The 17246-nt window shown below is 56.7% G+C and overlaps 1 protein-coding gene across 5 annotated transcripts; it reads right to left on the minus strand.

Annotated features, from left to right (window-relative positions):
• Nucleotides 1-380: 380 nt before the first annotated feature.
• On the minus strand, nucleotides 381-16458 carry LOC136581629 (anillin-like). Of its 5 annotated transcripts, none has more exons than XM_066582240.1 (24): nucleotides 16169-16458; nucleotides 15892-16092; nucleotides 13761-13807; nucleotides 12820-12871; nucleotides 12449-12603; nucleotides 12269-12370; nucleotides 11710-11821; nucleotides 11562-11627; nucleotides 10383-10561; nucleotides 10217-10308; nucleotides 9986-10121; nucleotides 9772-9907; nucleotides 9524-9697; nucleotides 7810-7936; nucleotides 7684-7732; nucleotides 6794-6841; nucleotides 6687-6716; nucleotides 6588-6609; nucleotides 6009-6118; nucleotides 1981-2034; nucleotides 1305-1391; nucleotides 1123-1230; nucleotides 876-1048; nucleotides 381-720 (listed from the first exon to the last, which is right to left on the minus strand). In XM_066582240.1, exons 1-24 carry the CDS (start codon nucleotides 16200-16202, stop codon nucleotides 600-602), a joined length of 2415 nt encoding a protein of 804 aa, XP_066438337.1. In that variant the 5' UTR covers nucleotides 16203-16458; the 3' UTR covers nucleotides 381-599. The 5 variants fall into 5 exon arrangements, with proteins under 5 accessions (XP_066438337.1, XP_066438338.1, XP_066438341.1 ...); XM_066582241.1 differs by having other exon boundaries at nucleotides 13761-13804; nucleotides 16169-16457; XM_066582244.1 differs by lacking the exon at nucleotides 12269-12370 and having other exon boundaries at nucleotides 12560-12603; nucleotides 16169-16457.
• Nucleotides 16459-17246: the final 788 nt, after the last annotated feature.

A 17246-nucleotide genomic window follows, 5' to 3' on the forward strand; every position in this document is an offset into this window, starting at 1 on the left:
ACTGCAGCAAAATCTACAACAGGAGCCGCGCTTTTTAACTCACAGAAACCGCCGATTTCCATGTGGCAAATCCACCCCGTGGGCTCGTGGCCTCATTAGGCTTCTAGAGACCCAACAGCACGGAGCGTAGTTACTATAGTGCGCTACGTAACGACCCTGCGTGTCACATGTCAGCGCGTGGAGCACGTCGACACGGACCAGGAGGGGTGGAGTCCATGATACCGGCAGGTCTGATGCTCGGGGCTCCCGCTGTGCTCCTTCCTATATGCAGCACCACACTGGGACCCCCGAGTCAGTCTGAGACCTCCAACCCATCAGTACAACCAGAGCTTCACTCGCACCTTTCCAGCCCCGGTAACACAAAGGACCAATCAGCCAAATTACTGAATTAAATGTTTATTATAACAAACAGGACGATTAAAATGAAGCTTGCAAAGTGCTTTAGTGTCAGTCATACAGAGAGCAGCACGTCGTCGTATAACGCATCGTACATTGCACATCCCTTCACCTAGCTATAGAACGCCCCTCAGTTACCCCAATACATGTGCATAAAATAACCAGCATCGCCAGGGGGCAGAGGGCTGGGCGGCCGCACCGCACTACACTTGGCTTCGGACCTTCCCAGGACTAGTTTTCCAGGTACGAAGATCGAGAAGCATTTGGTTGAGAGAGTCCATCCACAGCTGCTTCTCCTCCCGGGTATCCGCAGAGAGCCAGATCCTGGAAGAGTAACAGGCAGCACATTCACCACAAGAGCTCCCAGGATCAGCTCTATTAAAGGGTTAATTAGCATGTAAAATAAAAGTGGCACATTTTTGTGCAATAAAGGGTGCGCAAAATTTCCACCGCCGCCCGTAACCCCACACTGTACTCACTTGGTGAAGCAGAGCATGCCACGGCGTTGTGTCACCAGGGTGTCCGTGTCATCTTCTCGCTGTGGTCTCATCGTCACCAACTCCATGGTGTGCGGCCGGGCGCAGCTCTCCCTCTGGGCAGCCTCCACCTTTTCACTGGTGCAGTTGATGAGATTGATCCTCCCCAGAGGCTCCTGTAGGATAATCCCGGCAGTCAGGGGCCGCCGCTGGGACGCGATATATCACCACGGTGTACGAAGCTACTCACCTTACAGTTCACCTGGTCGGGATACGCCCAAAACGAGAGCGTCTTCTCAGACAGGAGGCACCAACGTCTGTGCCAAGCGCCCAACCCGCTGACATCCTCAAACATGGTCTAGAAGAGAACGGAAGGGGGTGAGTACGAGATGGTAGAGCCGAAGTACGCGAAGGGTCTCGCCAATTCCGTACCAGGAACCCGCTGCGCTGGACACTTGAGTGACTCCGACACCGCATCTTCAGGTAGAGGCTTCCTTCCAAAGGAGACAGAAACGGAACCTGATAAAGACAAGACAGTGAGGAGGAGGAAGGGACGGCGGCTGGTTAGTAACGGCATGTCAGCCAGCGTAGCGTCAGTAAGAGCAGGACGGCGGCCATTGTGTGGTGTGAGCAACGCAAGGGGTCGTCCGGTTTTCTACTACTTTCTAAGACGGACAATTCCTTACCGTTTTCATGATCTGCTTGTCGTCAGTGAATGGGGATAAACGTTCTGACCTAGTCCTGCTCACACAGCTGACAGTTTGTTACAATGTATCAGTGCAGATAAGTGCTATTAACGTGCAACCCAGGTGAGGACTTGAGCTGCGCCGATACACTAACCATTCTGCTGTTGTGTGAGAACTAATTCAGGTTCAGGTTCTGTAAGTTCCATACAGCGACTGCAAGCAGAGCTCTTGAAAACAGTGGCAAAAGTTCAAAAGTTTAGATTTTGCACTGATGAGTCTGGACCGGGCCCGTAGGTACAGATAACGATGGGTCTCACAGCTCACAACGCCACCAGGACAGGGTTGCCATCCCACGCAGGAAGCCACCAGAGGGCCATGCAGAGACTACAGGGAAGGGGGATCTACGAGGAATCTGTAACCACCTGATCCTGGAAATGATTTCTAAGCAGGCGACCGACTGGCCCTTCCAACTTCATCTAGGAGGAGACAGACAGGTGGGGGAAGTAAGACCAGCGAAGGGTGCAAATACGAGTGGCACCGCATAGACAGACATCTCCCCCTCCCACCAATAAGGTGTTGTAATACAGAGAATGAGGGAGAGTCCGGTACAGGCCGCACATGTATGATCTGTGGCAGAGACTTCATAAACCTGTCCAGATAACTGGACACTTTGCGGAAGGTCCGCTATAAGTATAGGAGGCGGCAGGAAATCACACAGTGTGGGGGTACACTATAAGTATAGGAGGCGGCAGGAAATCACACAGTGTGGGGGTGAACTATAAGTATAGGAGGCGGTGGGACGTCACACAGTGTGGGGGTGCGCTATAAGTATAGGAGGCGGCAGGACGTCACAGTGTGGGGGTCCGCTATAAGTATAGGAGGCGGTGGGACGTCACACATTGTGGGGGTGAACTATAAGTATGGGAGGCGGCGGGACGTCACACAGTGTGGGGGTCCACTATAAGTATAGGAGGCGGCAGGAAATCACACAGTGTGGGGGTACACTATAAGTATAGGAGGCGGCAGGACGTCACAGTGTGGGGGTCCGCTATAAGTATAGGAGGCGGTGGGACGTCACACATTGTGGGGGTGAACTATAAGTATGGGAGGCGGCGGGACGTCACACAGTGTGGGGGTCCACTATAAGTATAGGAGGCGGCAGGAAATCACAAAATGTGGGGGTCCACTATAAGTATAGGAGGCGGCAGGACGTCACACAGTGTGGGGGTCCACTATAAGTATAGGAGGCGGCAGGAAATCACACAGTGTGGGGGTACACTATAAGTATAGGAGGCGGCAGGAAATCACACAGTGTGGGGGTACACTATAAGTATAGGAGGCGGCAGGAAATCACACAGTGTGGGGGTACACTATAAGTATAGGAGGCGGTGGGACGTCACACAGTGTGGGGGTGCGCTATAAGTATAGGAGGCGGCAGGACGTCACAGTGTGGGGGTCCGCTATAAGTATAGGAGGCGGTGGGACGTCACACATTGTGGGGGTGAACTATAAGTATGGGAGGCGGTGGGACGTCACACAGTGTGGGGGTGCGCTATAAGTATAGGAGGCGGCGGGACGTCACACAGTGTGGGGGTGCACTATAAGTATAGGAGGCGGCAGGAAATCACACAGTGTGGGGGTACACTATAAGTATAGGAGGCGGCAGGACGTCACAGTGTGGGGGTCCGCTATAAGTATAGGAGGCGGTGGGACGTCACACATTGTGGGGGTGAACTATAAGTATGGGAGGCGGCGGGACGTCACACAGTGTGGGGGTCCACTATAAGTATAGGAGGCGGCAGGAAATCACAAAATGTGGGGGTCCACTATAAGTATAGGAGGCGGCAGGACGTCACACAGTGTGGGGGTGCACTATAAGTATAGGAGGCGGTGGGACGTCACACAGTGTGGGGGTGCACTATAAGTATAGGAGGCGGTGGGACGTCACACAGTGTGGGGGTCCGCTATAAGTATAGGAGGCGGCAGGACGTCACACAGTGTGGGGGTCCGCTATAAGTATGGGAGGCGGTGGGACATCACACAGTGTGGGGGTGAACTATAAGTATGGGAGGCGGTGGGACGTCACGCAGTGTGGGGGTGCACTATAAGTATGGGAGGCAACAGGACGTCACAGTGTGGGGGTGAACTATAAGTATAGGAGGCGGCAGGACGTCACACAGTGTGGGGGTCCGCTATAAGTATAGGAGGCGGCAGGACATCACACAGTGTGGGGGTCCGCTATAAGTATAGGAGGCAGCAGGACGTCATAGTGTGGGGGTCCGCTATAAGTATGGGAGGCAGCAGGACGTCATAGTGTGGGGGTGCGCTATAAGTATAGGAGGCGGCAGGACGTCACACAGTGTGGGGGTCCGCTATAAGTATGGGAGGCGGTGGGACGTCACACAGTGTGTGGGTCCACTATAAGTAAGGGAGGCGGCAGGACATCACACAGTGTGGGGGTGAACTATAAGTATGGGAGGCGGTGGGACGTCACACAGTGTGGGGGTCCGCTATAAGTATAGGAGGCGGTGGGACGTCACACAGTGTGTGGGTCCACTATAAGTAAGGGAGGCGGCAGGACGTCACACAATGTGGGGGTGCACTATAAGTATGGGAGGCAACGGGACGTCACAGTGTGGGGGTCTGCTATAAGTATAGGGGGCGGTGGGACGTCACGCAGTGTGGGGGTGCGCTATAAGTATAGGAGGCGGTGGGACGTCACACAGTGTGGGGGTGCGCTATAAGTATAGGAGGCGGTGGGACGTCACACAGTGTGGGGGTGCGCTATAAGTATAGGAGGCGGTGGGACGTCACACAGTGTGGGGGGTCCGCTATAAGTATAGGAGGCGGTGGGACGTCACACAGTGTGGGGGTGCGCTATAAGTATAGGAGGCGGTGGGACGTCACACAGTGTGGGGGTCCGCTATAAGTAAGGGAGGCGGCAGGACGTCACAGTGTGGGGGTGCGCTATAAGTATGGGAGGCAACAGGACGTCACAGTGTGGGGGTCGGCTATAAGTATAGGAGGCGGCAGGACGTCACACAGTGTGGGGGTCCGCTATAAGTATAGGAGGCGGTGGGACGTCACACAGTGTGGGGGTGCACTATAAGTATAGGAGGCGGCAGGACGTCACACAGTGTGGGGGTGCACTATAAGTATAGGAGGCGGTGGGACGTCACACAGTGTGGGGGTGCGCTATAAGTATAGGAGGCGGCAGGACGTCACACAGTGTGGGGGTCCGCTATAAGTATAGGAGGCGGCGGGACGTCACAGTGTGGGGGTGCGCTATAAGTATAGGAGGCGGCGGGACGTCACAGTGTGGGGGTCCGCTATAAGTATAGCAGGCGGCGGGACGTCACACAGTGTGGGGGTCCGCTATAAGTATAGCAGGCGGCAGGACGTCACACAGTGTGGGGGTCCGCTATAAGTATAGGAGGCGGCAGGACGTCACACAGTGTGGGGGTCCGCTATAAGTATAGGAGGCGGCAGGACGTCACACAGTGTGGGGGTCCGCTATAAGTATAGGAGGCGGCGGGACGTCACACAGTGTGGGGGTCCGCTATAAGTATAGGAGGCGGCGGGACGTCACACAGTGTGGGGGTCCGCTATAAGTATAGGAGGCGGCAGGACGTCACACAGTGTGGGGGTCCGCTATAAGTATAGGAGGCGGCAGGACGTCACACAGTGTGGGGGTCCGCTATAAGTATAGGAGGCGGCAGGACGTCACACAGTGTGGGGGTCCGCTATAAGTATAGGAGGCGGCGGGACGTCACACAGTGTGGGGGGTCCACTATAAGTATAGGAGGCGGCGGGACGTCACACAGTGTGGGGGGTCCACTATAAGTATGGGAGGCAACAGGACGTCACAGTGTGGGGGTGCGCTATAAGTATAGGAGGCAACAGTATAGGAGGCGGCAGTATAGGAGGCGGCAGTATAGGAGGCGGCGGGACGTCATGCAGTGTGGGGGTCCGCTATAAGTATAGGAGGCGGCAGGACGTCACAGTGTGGGGGTCCACTATAAGTATAGGAGGCGGTGGGACGTCACACAGTGTGGGGGTCCACTATAAGTATAGGAGGCGGCAGGACGTCACACAGTGTGGGGGTCCGCTATAAGTATAGGAGGCGGCAGTATAGGAGGCGGCGGGACGTCATGCAGTGTGGGGGTCCGCTATAAGTATAGGAGGCGGCAGGACGTCACAGTGTGGGGGTCCACTATAAGTATAGGAGGCGGTGGGACGTCACACAGTGTGGGGGTCCACTATAAGTATAGGAGGCGGCAGGACGTCACACAGTGTGGGGGTCCACTATAAGTATAGGAGGCGGTGGGACGTCACACAGTGTGGGGGTCCACTATAAGTATAGGAGGCGATGGGACGTCACACAGTGTGGGGGTCCACTATAAGTATAGGAGGCGGCAGGACGTCACACAGTAACATCAGCTTATCTTACCTTCTCCAGAGGAAACTTCATCTTGCCCAGAGACTCCAGAGAGACGGTCAGTGATCCAACAAGCAGGAAACTACTGGCTCGGAGGGGAGTACTAACTGCAGGACTAAAGGCTGCAGTGAGAGGAGAGTGTCAGGAGGGGCTCTTTAAAAGGGGTTCCAAGATTAGAAAAAGTCTGTTTCCAGAAGCAGCATCTCGCCTTTCCTTGGTCCGTCTGCTACTGCAGTTCAGCTCCATTCACTTGAATACCAGAGATAAGACACGGACAGACGAGACACCGATACGGAAAAAACAGGAGACTTTCTAATCCTGGACCAACTTTTTTTTTTTTTTAAATGCAAGACTACAAGGTGCAGGTCCAGAGTGAGCCACTAGGGGGAGTTCCTCAGTGCAGGTGGAACCAGCAGGACTACAAGTGCAAGCAATAAGACATTGCCGCACATTGGTTTCCAATGAAACGCACATGCAGTAGAACAGAAGGCGATTTCCGCTCAGTGATGTCAGTCTGTCTCAGAACTCTGCATCCAACGACCAAAACCCCTGGACCCCTATACGGAAAGTAGTGGCGTGCCGAGGACTTACCTGGAGAAGTCAGGGAGGATTTCTGCAGAAGAGAGACAGGAGATGTGATATCTTACCACTTACCCCTGGAAAACTAAGCCACAAGGTGGCAGCACTTACTCGGGAGGGCAGGAGCTTCTTGGGGGTGATCTGAGGACAAGGAGACGAGAACTGATGAAAGAGGTACAAGTACTAGGAGGAACGAGAGGGTCATCGGGTCACAATACCTTGGGCTTCAGCGACTTCCTCTTCTCCAGGGCAGATGCAGGGTGTGCCTGGAAGAAAGGCTACAGTAAGCGACCAACGTGTTCTAGCTGTGAAAGAGTTTGCACAACGATTTATTACATAAGCTCCTGGCAGTGAAAGGGTTAGGATCTCAACACCTCTGAAGTTACTGAACTGCCAGCAGGTCCTCAATAAGACTATCCTATTGACTTGTGTATACAGCTCCTATGCAGAACTGTGTCTCCATGGTAACCGACTCCAAACTCGTGGAGAGCAGTCCTGCAGCTGCACCAACTTCTGCATCTTAAGGGCCATTTACACGGGACGATCGGGCCGACAGCCTCCCTTGTGTTATAGCAATAATATATATATTCTATGGTGTCTAGGTTTCTTACATCAGCCTAGGCAAAAAAAAAAAAAAATTCTAATCTGTATTTAGTAGTGGAGCACCTCAAGGCGTTGACATGTTAAACTATTAGCACCTCCAGCCAATCATGAGTCCTTAGCATTACAGGGAGGGCACGTATGTCAGATAATACGTAATCTAGGGTATATTTGTACTGTGAGGATGTTAATAAAGGCAGAAGACCATCACTGTCTGATGATACTGTCTGTGTAGTGTGTCAGCGATTTGTGTACACAACTTCTCATATAATTCGGACAAAACAATGAATCACGCCAAGTCGTCTCTGATTTCCCTAACACTTGTAAATGACGCATTACTTGCACATGTTTGATAGGTTACAAGATAAAGCCAACTGCTGACCGGCTCCACGGGGCTCATTTGTGGAGTATTTGTAAAGTTGCTTCAAAGACGTCATTACAACGGTGGAGACGAGTGCCGCAGGTATTATTGGGGCCCCGTAAGGTAGACAACCTCCTCACTACTCACTAGACTGTAGACCTCCATCTCCACCTTGAAGTCCGAGGAGGCATCATTCCTGTGGAGGGGAAAACACGTTATCCGTCTGCCCGGAGGGTGCAGCTCTTCAGTGACCCCCAAGCGCCTCGTACTTACAGTGTAACCGTTGTAGGAAATATAATGGTGTCCCCGGTTTGTGCATCGGCAGCGCTGGCAAGAGGCGTGGCCACCACGTCGTAGGCGCCGTAACGGATGAGAATAAGAAAGTAATGTCCAGTAAGCCCTGCGGAAAATATACAGACCGGACAGCATCACCCCCACGTTCCTACTGTTCCCACCCCAAAGACTAGGAAAAAAGAAAATGTGCTTTTAACCCCTTGAGGATGTGTAATTGTTTCTCATCAGCGCATAAGTTATCAGTATTTTGGCTGGTGGAGCAGTGTGCGGCTTGCGAGTGATATCGAACATGATGGGGCACATTCCATCTGTAGCCGAGGTCCTGTTCGAAGCCTTCAGGGCAAATTCAGCAGGGAATCCTACACAAAATAGCGCAGAGTACTGCACTGTTTCATCTGGTGAAATGCCAATCAGAATGCTGGATGCACCCCATTGTAGGCAGAAGGAGTCGGTTTGGCACCAGGATGTGCTGGATCTGGCATTTTCGTTTGGCTCCAAGGACGAAGCCAAACAATGAAAATCACCTGTAGCCCCGGCAGAGATGGGAGTCGAGCCTTAGTGTGTTGGGCTTTGCTTCCAGCAATACATGTCAGACTTGGGGTCTTCAAGCTGACAGTTATCACTATACTGACCATGCCTTCTAAGGGGTTAAACGGCCAGGCTTAGAAACGCCTTCTAAATGGTCCTCTCACACAGACTCTGCAAAGCACCACGATTTTACTTTGGTTTTCAGCCGCAGCTCCCTGCGGCCAACAGCCTGTTTTAGCGCACCCATCATTGTGATGGGTGAGGAGGTGCGGCAAACGGACAAAGATAGCGCAGACCGCGTTCGAAAATTGCGGCACTGGCAAGCGCCGTCCAGCGCCGCGATAGAACGCATGTCTGAGAGGCCCTAGTGATTTTAATGGGAGCGTTATACCGCGATTAGCTTGGCGTTCGATAACTCTGCGTTAATCGCTGTACAAAGGGCCTGTGTGAGGCCCAAGACTACATCCATGCGGGCGAGCGAGATATCGGGCAGATATTGTGCTCAAAGTGTTTACTCAGACGCAAAGCGGTGTTTATGCAAAAACGCCTCGTATGTGTGAAGTTCTGACTGTCACGCAATACAGGATCGCAAGTGTTTCTCATTGGAAGCATCGTCTGGCATGAAATGTCTTTAAGGTCCCCTTGTAAACAATGGAGGATGCGTGCTGAGGAACGCAAAAAAAAAAAAAAGTAAAAAAAACAAAAAGGGGAAAAAACAGAAATGGAGCGCTTTTTTTTTTTTTTACCTCGCAGCATTGCCATGAGGGAAAACATCACTCACGTGTCTGACACTTCAAAAGAATGGTGTTTATATGCACACGAGTGCGAATATGACCTAAAGGCTCGTTTACACGGCCGCATGCGTAAAACGCTGTGGGTCTAACTGCATCGTTTTACACATTACAGCCATACGTGCTGCCGCTCTGTTAGTGCGTAATATGCCCGTGTGAATGAGCCCTAACTGACTTAGTTATACCCCTGTACCCGTAATTAGAGCACTGTGCATGAAGTACATTTCATCAGCATCCTAAATGCCCACGTTGCACCACGGAGTTACAACCGCACACCTTTCAGGTATCCCTTCTGCTGCATTTGAGCCCACCAGCGCACTTTCCTACAGGACGCAGACGGGTAGCGATGCTCGCATGGCAGCGTGCCGAGGTACCTGCATCTTTGATGGTGGAACACACGTAATCCACTTTGAGAGGCAGCCGGATGTCAGATATGGTGACGGAGCCACGACAAGGTCTCCGCTCGGCTACAGGACTGGATGATGGCTGCTCTGATCGCTCTTCTCGGAGGTGGTCCAGCTCTTTCAGTAAAGCAGCCTTCTTCTCACCTAGCCAGGAGAAAGACCTTCATTACACACACCACCATTTATCCACTCCCGACAAGACTGAAGTGCTCACTCACTGGACAGCAGCAGCAGGCGCTCCGCCTCGGCCTCCTGCCGGGTACCCTTCCCGTGCTCCACATCCACACAACAGCGCAGCGCACAGCGGGACTGCTCGATGATGTGCTGCAGCGAGGACACCTCTGTACTCAGGATCTGTCACACAAGAGCACAGCGCCAGGTCAGCCTGTTAGGGCGCAGCATGTCGCAGCAACCATTTTGATGTTGACTCACTTTGATCTTCTCCTTCACGCTCCCGGGTGCCTGATCCACATCCTGCCTCGTGGGTAGATGGTTCTGGGCAACCACGCTCACCGGGGTAGCGGGCAATTCCTGTACATTCCTCATCAGAGTGCGGTAAGTGTCGACGCTGCAATGGGAGGGTCACAGAGCTGATAACTTCCCGCTGTGGTTGAGAAACAAACTAATTCTCCTGTTTTACTGGGAAGCGCCAACCGCTCATACCTGTGGGGAAGATGGTTCTCCTCATCAGCCGAGGTCTTCGGTGTCACCGGAGACTCCATGAGCAGCTCGGGCAGACTGGACACAACAGAGTTCTGCAGGTACAATAATGAACATGAAGTGGGTGTGTGGCGGAGGGCAGAGACCCCAGAACGAGAGCAGGACTAACCAGGGGGCTGATCGCAGCCTGAAGATCTAGTGATTGGGTAAGAGGAGACAGAATGGACACGGGAGGGAGGTCCATGTCTTCAGAAGCATCGCTGACATTCAGCACACCCTCGAAGATCCTGTCGATCACTTCTGAGCTGTTCAGGGTAGATCCTCCCTCATCTCCATCAGGGACGGATCCTGTCAGAAGACATGAAAGGACAACATGGCAGCCTCGGAGCCCAGCTCTGTGCACCGCCAGTTGTCTGGACGCATGTGATGAACAGCTTAAGGGTGCGTGCATATGGCCGAGTTTCACGCGTGTTATCGGACTGATCGCAATATGATCAGATGTCGCACATGACAAGAAGACATTGGAGAAGAAGCGATGCCACACAATGGTGGAAAACAGGAACTATAAAATATGCCCCACAGTATCCGCAGTGGCAGGAATCTAACCGCCCGCAGCCGAGTCCGATGTGCGTCTAAACCAGAAGTGGCGCATCACCGTAAGTTTTGGTCGGGTCACACCCATTGATCTCCCGGAGATGCGCATCAGATCTACAAGATTACTTGGTTTCTCTCACTGAGAACAAACACGCTTCTGGTTTAGACGCACATCGGACCCGGCTGCGGGCGGTAAGGTTCCTGCCACTGCTGATACTATGGGGCATAGTTTCTATTTTACGCACCACTTATGTTCAGGTCTGTCTGGGAAATGCGGTAATACGTTCAATGAACTTCTTCCCAAAGCGCGGAGTGTATCCAAGCTCCTGTCCGATTGACTAAAGCCCTTGGATCGTATGTCTCCGATTTGTGGAGGCTTTTGCTGCAGATTTCACCCCTTTAATTTGAATTCAGTTGGTGAAATCTATTGCAGATCTGCACAAAAATCCACCACAAATCAGCTGAACGCACCCTAAACACAAAGCTCGTTAGTGTCCAGCGAGGTCTGAAGATAAAGGTGACAAAAACGTATACTGACACTGAATGCAGCCGACGCAGTAATCTATGCCCCCAGCACCGCCATTCTGTACCCGATGCGGTGACCTATGCCCCCAGCACTGCCATTCTGTACCTGATGTGGTGACCTATGACCCCAGCACTGCCATTCTGTACCCGACGCAGTAATCTATGCCCCCAGTACCGGCATTCTGTACCCGATGCGGTGACCTGAGCCTCCGGCCCCATCACAGCCTACCTTCTGGAGACGTCTGGTCTGCTGCTTCACATAAGGCAGTTGGAGGGACCTCTGAGTCAAGAGAACCTGGAATACACAGAGATCACCCATGCAGTTATCTGCACCCGCCACAACTGTCTGTTATACCGAGGAAGAAGGGACCCCTCACCAGAACCGTAGGATCTTCTGAGCCGAACTTCAAGGAAAGAGACGCAGGTGTCACCCGGTAAACTTGGGGATTCATCTCTGCTTTCTAGAGGCGGCTCCACAGCCTCCGATGCCTGCAAATGGATGACGCAAAGACTGTTGGCCTCCAGCAGCAGATGGCATCGCTTTTCACGTGAGACAGGTTACTTCATCCGACAGATGACATATCATGAATACGGGGTCCCCATGCACCCAGCCTGGCACCCCCCCCCGCCCATGCACCAACAGAAACAAGCTGCAGTCATTTACACTTCACTCTGAAGCCAACGAGGGGCTCGAATGCTCCTCACCCTCCGTCTTCTTTTACCTCTGCTGAGGTCCTGGAGACCCGTGAGGAGGAATCAGGTCCATGCAATGGGTAGCATTTCACCACAAGAGACCAAAATCCACCACTGCAACCGTCACGCCACCCACGGTGCCCGCTCCCCAGAGGTGGAACCGTCACGCCACCCACGGTGCCCACTCCCCAGAGGTGGAACCGTCACGCCACCCACGGTGCAGCTCTAGATTATATGACTGGCCTGTTTCCGAGCCCTCTTGTGTAGCTGCCTCATGGAGGCAGCCCTCCAGGGGTTATTGCGGTCCAGCACGGCACACACCATTGCCAGCTCCTCCTGGCGCTCCTGGAGACAACAGAGAAACTAAGCGGAGCCCCTGCTGATGAAGCCATCTCTACACGACATGCAGTTGGCGGCACTGACCTGGCGGAGGCGTCTGACAGTCTCTGCACTTGGAGGCTTATTATCAGAGTGTAACTGGTGGCGACTGGCAAGGGTGCTACAAGCCACTGGCAGGGGATGTTCTTCCATTACCTCTTCACATTCGGACCCCTCAGCGGCATCAATGTCCTTGCATCCTATGAGAAGAGGGAAACGGCATGATGTGTGATGTTACTGCAGCCCCAAAACAAGTGCCGCGCCACCTCCAAGCTGCCCCATAACAGGGGCCGCGCCACCTCCAAGCTGCCCCATAACAGGGGCAGCGCCACCTCCAAGCTGCCCCATAACAGGGGCAGCGCCACCTCCAAGCTGCCCCATAACAGGGGCAGCGCCACCTCCAAGCTGCCCCATACCTGCCAGGCGATCTGTTTCTTCTGCTGCAGCATCCGTCAGTCCTGGGGTGACCTGTAAGGAGACAGTGCTGGCATCAACCATACCGTCCAGCACAGCGCCCGGCACACAGCTGATGTGGCGTTAGCCAATGTGGTTTTAAGAGATTTCATTCATCCGGACGGTCAGAGACCTGAGTGTGAAGGACCAGCGGTGGTGCAGTCATTGTGAGGCCTTTATTACAGCAGCCGTCCATTACATGAAAGGACCGCCGCAGTACAGGACGCTCTGCGGACTACTCCGCCCAACATGGCAGCAGCTGGACGTGGGGTCCCTCCTGAATGTCATCTGTGGCGCCCCGGCATGTCCAAGGCTTTGCCCCACTGACAAGACTGCACTTATACCCACTTCATGTAAGATGACAAAATAAACCTGACCGGTCAAGCTCCGCCTCCAGGACTTGCACAGAGATGGCCACACCCCCAGGACTCTCAAAGGAAATGGGCAAGGGAAATCATAAGGCCTCATTCACACGACTGTATGTGTGACCGCTGCAGGAGGCCCGCCACGTTTTACTGGTCTGTGTGATGTCAGTCACCGCCGTGTATAGCGGAGAGTGCGCCGCGCATAACTGTGTATACCAAGAAAGTGAATGTCTTTTTTGCTTTTTTTAATTTGCTGCGGTTTCATAGCGGCGTTCATATGTACCGCGGCCCATATATAATGTACTGCATATAGGCAGCGTTACAGCCACTGCCCACAGAACAGCACAGGGCTGACGCTGCGCGATACGAAGAGAAGTGGAGACGGCTGCCATCTTTTTCTCGAGCAGATCTACACAATGAAAGTCCATGTACTTTCATCGATTCCATTCACCGCATCACGCAGCATCACATGCAGTACGCGCCAAAATGAGTCTGTAAAGGAGCCCTAAAAGGCTCTGCCCACAGCAGCGGGGACGCACCTTCTCACTTGCTATGGAGTCTTTTTGGATATCCTGAGCTCCACCTGTTGACAGAGACAAGAGAACATGAGACGCGACCCGGGCAGAATCCAGGACTGACTCCTCCCCACAGCAGCGCAGACTGTCGTCCCATCCGTCGCTCCCCCCCCCCACGCAGTCCCGTCGTCGTCCCCCCCCCACGCAGTCCCGTCCCCCCCCCCACGCAGTCCCGTCGTCGTCCCCCCCCCACGCAGTCCCGTCGTCCCCCCCCCCCACGCAGTCCCGTCGTCCCCCCCCCCCCACGCAGTCCCGTCGTCCCCCCCCCCCACGCAGTGCCGTCGTCGTCCCCCCCCACGCAGTGCCGTCGTCCGTCCCCCCCCCGCAGTGCCGTCGTCCGTCCCCCCCCGCAGTGCCGTCGTCCGTCCCCCCCCCGCAGTGCCGTCGTCCGTCCCCCCCCGCAGTGCCGTCGTCCGTCCCCCCCGCAGTGCCGTCCGTCCCCCCCCGCAGTGCCGTCGTCTCCCCCCCCGCAGTCCCGTCGTCCCTCCCCCCCCCCCGCAGTCCCGTCGTCCCCCCCCGCAGTCCCGTCCCCCCCCGCAGTCCCCCCCCGCAGTCCCGTCGTCCCCCCCCCGCAGTCCCGTCGTCCCCCCCCGCAGTCCCCCCCCGCAGTCCCGTCGTCCCCCCCCCGCAGTCCCGTCGTCCCCCCCCCCAGTCCCGTCGTCCCCCCCCCGCAGTCCCGTCGTCCCCCCCCGCAGTCCCGTCGTCCCCCCCCCGCAGTCCCGTCCCCCCCCCGCAGTCCCGTCGTCCCCCCCCCGCAGTCCCGTCGTCCCCCCCCGCAGTCCCGTCGTCCCCCCCCCCGCAGTCCCGTCGTCCCCCCCCGCAGTCCCGTCGTCCCCCCCCGCAGTCCCGTCGTCCCCCCCCGCAGTCCCGTCGTCCCCCCCCGCAGTCCCGTCGTCCCCCCCCGCAGTCCCGTCGTCCCATCCATCCCCCCCCCGTCCCGTCATCCCATCCATCCCCCCCCCCCGCAGTCCCGTCATCCCATCCATCCCCCCCCCGTCATCCCATCCATCCCCCCCCCCCGCAGTCCCGTCATCCCATCCATCCCCCCCCCGCAGTCCCGTCATCCCATCCATCCCCCCCCCCCGCAGTCCCGTCATCCCATCCATCCCCCCCCCGCAGTCCCGTCATCCCATCCATCCCCCCCCCCCCGCAGTCCCGTCATCCCATCCATCCCCCCCCCCGCAGTCCCGTCATCCCATCCATCCCCCCCCCCGCAGTCCCGTCATCCCATCCATCCCCCCCCCCGCAGTCCCGTCATCCCATCCATCCCCCCCCCCGCAGTCCCGTCATCCCATCCATCCCCCCCCGCAGTCCCGTCATCCCATCCATCCCCCCCCCCGCAGTCCCGTCATCCCATCCATCCCCCCCCCCGCAGTCCCGTCATCCCATCCATCCCCCCCCCCCGCAGTCCCGTCATCCCATCCATCCCCCCCCCCCCCGCAGTCCCGTCATCCCATCCATCCCGCCCCCGCAGTCCCGTCATCCCATCCATCCCCCCCCCCGCAGTCCCGTCATCCCATCCATCCCCCCCCCGCAGTCCCGTCATCCCATCCATCCCCCCCCCGCAGTCCCGTCATCCCATCCATCCCCCCCCCCCCGCAGTCCCGTCATCCCATCCATCCCCCCCCCCCCCCGCAGTCCCGTCATCCCATCCATCCCCCCCCCCCGCAGTCCCGTCATCCCATCCATCCCCCCCCCCCCGCAGTCCCGTCATCCCATCCATCCCCCCCCCACAGTCCCGTCATCCCATCCATCCCCCCCCCCACAGTCCCGTCATCCCATCCATCCCCCCCCCCCTTCTTTCTCCTGCGTCCCGGTGCGCTTTATTCATTTTAAGTCTCCCGCCCCCCGGTGGATCGCCGCTGATCGGACGGCTGCCATTGACTGCAATGGAAACCATCTGCCGAGTCATCGCACAAAACGGATCCGGCTGCAGTTGTGTTTCCCCGCGCGGCGATCCGCAAACCGGGGAGAACCGACATCCGCAGGAATGAACTGCCCCATGGACGTCTACGCTGAGCTGCGGGTGACGCACGGAGGCCACAACGTAACTCTGCCCGTGGACAGGAGACCTCGCTGCTGCGGCGCCTCTTACCGCTCCGGCCCTTGTTCTGGAACATCTGGATCCGGGAGCGCACGGACGGGATGGCGGGGGTGTCCGGCTTCACCGCCTGCTCAGTGCTCCGCGGCGGGGCGGACGAGCAGCCCTCCTGCTCCCCGGGGTCCCTGTTCTCATCGCCGTCCTCCGCTGCCGCCAGCCGTCTCTTCTTCAGGGACTCGTTGCTGCTGTCCGAACCTGAGAAGGAAAAGTCACAGAGGTCACATGACTCGCTGCGCCGCCGCCGCCACCAGGTGCGCCACCGCCAACTCACACAGACGCTTCAGGGGCTGCCGCTTCACCTCCATCCTCCAGTCACCGGGGGCTCTGACCCAACCCTGCACGAGAGACCGGGGGACCGTCGGTACTGCTCTATATACACTATTATGGAGGGTGCGCGGAGGACATGAGGGGCTGGAAGCACGTTACTGCACCCCGTGTCCCGCCTCAGTGACCTCAGTGACCTCCGGTATCCCGGTCCCCGTCCCACCTCAGGGCCGTCCGCAGCAGCCGAACTAAAATTTTCAATCTGAGCGCCTAATCCCGGTGTGAGCGCCCCGGCACTAGAGGATGCAGCCGCCTCAACCAACGAAACCGCGTAGCGCTCTCTCTAAGTGCCAACAGACTCCCACAAAATGGCGGCCGCCACATAATAGTTCGACCTCTAGTGGAGAGGAGACTCGCAGAGGGAGACCAGGTGACAAGCGGCGCTGCGCTGTCAGTCATCTTCCACAAGGCTTCTAATTGGTTGAATTTTACAGAAAGGGCGGGATTATTCCTCACATTAATTGAGACTGCGCATGCTCCAATCAGACAGCTAATAGGTATCCCCGAGATTATCTGTCACCGCGCAGACCCTCCCCGTAGTTGTTCGCCCTCCGCCGCGCAGACCCTCCCGGTAGTTGTCCACCCTCCGCCGCGCAGACCCTCCCCGTAGTTGTCCGTCCCCCGCCGCGCAGACCCTCCCGGTAGTTGTCCGTCCCCCGCCGCGCAGACCCTCCCCGTAGTTGTCCTCCTCCCGCCGCGCAGACCCTCCCGGTAGTTGCCCTCCTCCGGCCGCGCAGACCCTCCCGGTAGTTGCCCTCCTCCGGCCGCGCAGACCCTCCCGGTAGTTGCCCGCCCCCCGCCGCGCAGACCCTCCCGGTAGTTGTCCTCCCCCCGCCGCGCAGACCCTCCCGGTAGTTGTCCGCCCCCCGCCGCGCAGACCCTCCCGGTAGTTGTCGGTCCCCTGCCGCGCAGACCCTCCCGGTAGTTGCCCGCCCCCCGCCGCGCAGACCCTCCCGGTAGTTGCCCGCCCCCCGCCGCGCAGACCCTCCCGGTAGTTGCCCGCCCCCCGCCGCGCAGACCCTCCC

The sequence above is a fragment of the Eleutherodactylus coqui genome, chromosome 11, assembly GCF_035609145.1.
Source record: "Eleutherodactylus coqui strain aEleCoq1 chromosome 11, aEleCoq1.hap1, whole genome shotgun sequence".
NCBI classification, from domain to species: Eukaryota; Metazoa; Chordata; class Amphibia; order Anura; family Eleutherodactylidae; genus Eleutherodactylus; species Eleutherodactylus coqui.

Excerpts from the sequence above, each read along its gene's own strand:
- LOC136581629 (XM_066582240.1), bottom strand. The coding sequence starts at position 16,202 with ATGGAGGTGAAGCGGCAGCCCCTGAAGCGTCTGT. Across the intron at positions 6,119-6,587 it reads ATCCTCCCTGACTTCTCCAG|CCTTTAGTCCTGCAGTTAGT; the intron begins GTAAGTCCTCGG and ends CTCTCACTGCAG. Across the intron at positions 721-875 it reads GGCATGCTCTGCTTCACCAA|GATCTGGCTCTCTGCGGATA; the intron begins GTGAGTACAGTG and ends TTACTCTTCCAG.